The sequence below is a fragment of the Microtus ochrogaster genome, chromosome 7 (assembly GCF_000317375.1).
Source record: "Microtus ochrogaster isolate Prairie Vole_2 chromosome 7, MicOch1.0, whole genome shotgun sequence".
Lineage (NCBI taxonomy): Eukaryota > Metazoa > Chordata > Mammalia > Rodentia > Cricetidae > Microtus > Microtus ochrogaster.
Genome location: NC_022014.1, coordinates 65,239,768 through 65,244,100, shown reverse-complemented (window position 1 = coordinate 65,244,100; position 4,333 = coordinate 65,239,768). Strand labels below are relative to the sequence as shown.

At 41.8% G+C, this 4,333-nt stretch overlaps 1 protein-coding gene across 1 annotated transcript in view; it reads left to right on the top strand.

The window, feature by feature from the left end:
• Positions 1-4,127, top strand: part of Dgke (diacylglycerol kinase epsilon) — a 22,091-nt gene extending 17,964 nt beyond the window's left edge. The window contains exons 10-11 of the mRNA XM_005350517.2: positions 701-812; positions 1,080-4,127. Of these exons, the coding sequence (XP_005350574.1) occupies positions 701-812; positions 1,080-1,259 (292 nt within the window). The 3' untranslated portion in view covers positions 1,260-4,127. The remainder of the gene's footprint in view (positions 1-700; positions 813-1,079) is intronic.
• The last annotated feature ends 206 nt before the right edge of the window (positions 4,128-4,333 follow it).

Below are 4,333 nucleotides of genomic sequence, written 5' to 3'. Positions count from 1 at the left end.
GGATGGATGGATGGGAAGATGGATGGATGGATGGATGGATGGATGGATGGATGGATGGATGGATGGATGGATGGATGGATGGATGGGAAGATGGATGGGAAGATGGATGGATGGATGGATGGATGGATGGATGGATGGATGGATGGATGGATGGGAGGATGGATGGGAGGATGGATGGGAGGATGGATGGGTGGATGGGTGAGTGTTGTAGGACGCCATTTGTTTGTTTTCCCAGCCACCCAGACTCCTGAAATAATCACACAGAAACTATATTATTTAAATCACTGCTCTGCCCATTAGCTCTAGCTTCTTATTGGGTAACTGTTACATCTTAATTTAACCCATCTCCATTAATCTGTGTATCACTACGAGATTGTAGCCTATCAGCAAAGTTTCAGCCTGTCTGTCTCTGGCGGTGTCTCCATGGCTTCTCCCTTTACTCCACCCTCTTCCTCCCCGCATTCAGTTTAGTTTTCCCTACTTAGCTCTACTCTACGCTATCACAGGCCTAAGACAGTTTATTAACCAGTGGTGTTCACAGCATACAGAGGGGAATCCCACATCAGGAGGGCAGATGGATGAGTAGGTGAATAAGTAAATAAATAAACTGATAGCCCATCTTATCAAAAGAGAAACTGCTATCTGTGGATAATTTGATTTCATTGTGTTCTGTAATCCATGTTTTTTATTCCAATGTTAGGCATGATGATGGTTTACTGGAAGTTGTTGGAGTGTATGGGTCTTTCCACTGTGCTCAAATCCAAGTGAAACTGGCAAATCCTTTTCGAATAGGACAAGCACACACAGTGCGGGTAGGTGGCTGGGTTTCCAAGTGGGTGTGGGCAGACAGCACGCATCTGTCACTCTATCTCCATAGACTATAGCAGGGCCTTGCAGGAAGCTGCCAACTAAAGAAATAAAATACCCACTAGAAAGAATCCCTAAACAGTCTCTCGGTATATTCAGATGAATTTTTGTTTAATGTCAAAGGTTAAGAACCTGTAGGAGTTAATGAGAGATAGAAATACCTGCCCGTAGTTTCTAGAACTGACATTTTTCTAATTATTTCCTGATTTCAGCTGATTTTGAAGTGCTCAATGATGCCAATGCAGGTGGATGGGGAGCCTTGGGCCCAGGGACCCTGTACTGTCACCATAACACACAAGACACATGCTTTGATGCTCTGCTTCTCTGGGGAGCAGTCGGATGACGACATCTCAAGTGCCTCGGATCAAGAGGACGCAAAGAGAGCTGAGTAGGGTGAGCTGAAGCAGCAGCTGTCCAAACCAGAGACACGTGGTCGCCCACAGGAAGTGCTGTCAGCACTTGTCTTCATTTCATTCCTAGTGTAATGGGTGTGAGCTTATGTAGACAGCATTTCCACAGCTAGACTTCAGTGTCACAAACACCTTCTCTTAGCAAGAACCTCTCATCATTTATTACTAACTTTGGAAAAACACGCAAAGTTGCACGGAGATGAACTGTTTTTCCTGACTGGGTGTTTTGAGACTGGCGCCCACTGCAGCATGCACTGTCTTGAGTGACAGTTGATAGACAGAGTGAGGATGAGAAGACCATTTCCCTCTTAGTTTTTGATACGGTGACAACGTAACACTTTAAAAATTAACTTGCTTTTTGAACTGCCGTGGTTAACGCTGGGCTTTCTCCTGCAGTGTGGTTCCTAAGATTTCCCAGCCCCCAGCCAGATGGACCTACATCCTGATTTCTGGGAGCCCCTGAGGAGAAAAGAGAAAGAGCAAAGACACTTTAAGCTTTCACAGCATTTATTTTCTATCATAGCTTTTAGGCCTCTGGGTGTTTATTTAATGACCATATTGAGCTGAAATGCAAAATTCTTTTTTTTTTTTTTTAAGTTGTTTTTGTTTGGGCAGTACTAGGGTTTGAACCTAGGTCCTCTGGAAGGAAGTGTAGACAGATGCTCTACTACTGAACTGCACTCCCAGTCCCGTGTGTGTGTGTGTGTGTGTGTGTGTGTGTGTGTTGGGTGGATGGGTCTAAAGTAAGATTAAGAGCACTTTGGGTTGGGAGCTCTATAATTCACCAGCTTCTCTGTTGATTAAAAGATAGTGTTGACAGTGGGGAAAAATACACATAAGGGAAGCTTCTGAGTTAGATTAATTATTCAAAAAAACAATTCTAGGCTGACTGCCTTCGCATCAAGTGAGCAGTCTTGTGTTGTGAAACACTGCAGGACTTCCACAGCATCAGCCTTGGAGAAGGGAGCTCTGCTGAGATGTTTATATCATATTTATTTCAAAATTAGAAAGATATATATTTTTAACTTAATTTATTATTATCCTTGTGGTATGATCCTTGTGGTTAGCATTTACACTGTATTGTACAGCTTTAGCTAGTGAAGTGGTCACGTAAGTCTGCTGGTCACAGTCACATAGAACTCTCCTTTGGTTTCCATGGCATCATACTCACTATGCTCATTTCTCAGACTTGAAAAGGGAAGGCACATGATGAAGACCTTGGGGTAACAAGCTTGGTTTCATCGCACCTCCACCCTCTGTTGCCAAGGACTTACTGAAAGGCAGTTCCACAGCTCTCCATTAGAGGGTGCTCTTCTGTTGTCAGTGGCCTGCCTCTGTATTTGGTCACACCCATTGGGCATCTAACCCTGTGTATTTCTGACAAATGGCATGTTTGCACTTGGTGGTCTTGCATGAATTAATTTCTGAAAGACTAGAATCTATTCTCAGAACCACCATTTATCTCCCGTTTAAATGGTTTGTTATGAATCTACAGTCAGTGAATTGCCATAAACTTCAGTCTGAGTCACCTCAGGCCTAGGCCATGCGTTTGGAAGGCCAATTTAGTAATGTCTATTAATGCATACATCATCTAAAGTGAATTTTCACTGTGAAATTAACCTCTTCCAGCTGATGCCAAATTCTCCCATTGAAAGATGCTCTACAGTCTCTCCCAGCTCCCTCATGCACCTTCCCTGGATAATGATAGCCGAGGGCATGCGAGAGTTTGCAGCACTCCCTTGTGAACGGATCCTGTTTGGAGTGCGATGAACTTCATCCTTAGATTCATGGTCAGGATTGCTAAGATGTCACCCTCTGAGGCACACTCTTACTTTTACCGTTCATCTGTAGTGGAAACAAATCGTTAATTTGGAGCTATCAATCAGAATCCTTCAGGTAACTCCAGAGATGCCCTAGTTAGAGCAGGCGTGTGTCCCCTTCCCACAACACACTATACTGATTTTCTGAGGCCTTGCTCACCCGGATCTCATCTGCACCTTTCACAACACCGCACCACGAAATGTACAGTATTGTTCTACAGCTCACACTTTTAGCCGCTAGTTCACCCCAGCATTCCAGATAAATGTATAGGCATGTGCCTTGTTTGAATACAATTTGTAAGACTTGGTGTTTGCAAGTTATATATTAGGTAGTGGTAGCTTACATTCCCAGGGTCTCTACTTCACACACTGGGTCACCACGAGATCCTCTGTCCCATTTAAAGTTGTCTCGATAGCAACATAACTTACATGTTCTCAGGAAAAATTAGAAACCATCTATCTTCACACCTCTTGTCTTTTTCTGCCCTGATACATTCCTAATGCCCATACACTTAATGGCTTAAACACCAAATACCTGGCAGCTCCTCTTGGTCCTTAGATAGATAGTTTCTAATGCTTTATTATATTATATTATATATATGTGTATATATATTAAGTCAGAGGCACTTCTGTCTCGAACAGAAATTGCCCAACAGTGAGGTCACTAAATATAAATGTTCTGAATTTTCTGTAACTCTTCGCTGTGAACGTGTAATGTAGCTGATATTTATAAACATTTTATAGTGAAACTATTTATTTTATTTTTTTAGAGTATGAAATCTGTAGTAGTTGCCTTTTGAACATTTGTGTACCTGGTTGTAACATAGACTGACTCAGAAAAGTTCTTATCTTTGCTGTAAACTGGGTGCTTCTACCAGCATGTCAAAAAGAGGCATTTTCATCTGTAATATAAAGTCAAATATTTCTAATGTACACTGTGGGTTTTTTAATTTGCCCTAGTTAGAAAACTTGAAAGATTATGTTAATTTGCACATCGATGTGAACCTAAATACATAATCTGACCAGAAAAGTCTATAGAAGATGATTTTGTGACACTTTTGTTCAAAATGGTAATTCTGAAGCAAGAAGCCAGCGCTTTATATTCAGAAATGCTCTGGTAGGTTCTCTGTGTGTGTGGGGGGGGGGGTGTGATTTGGTTTTTGTGGCTTTTTTATAAACTTCTGTACAGTGTAGGACAGGAAATATTAAATAGACTTATTATTATTTAGAAAATGT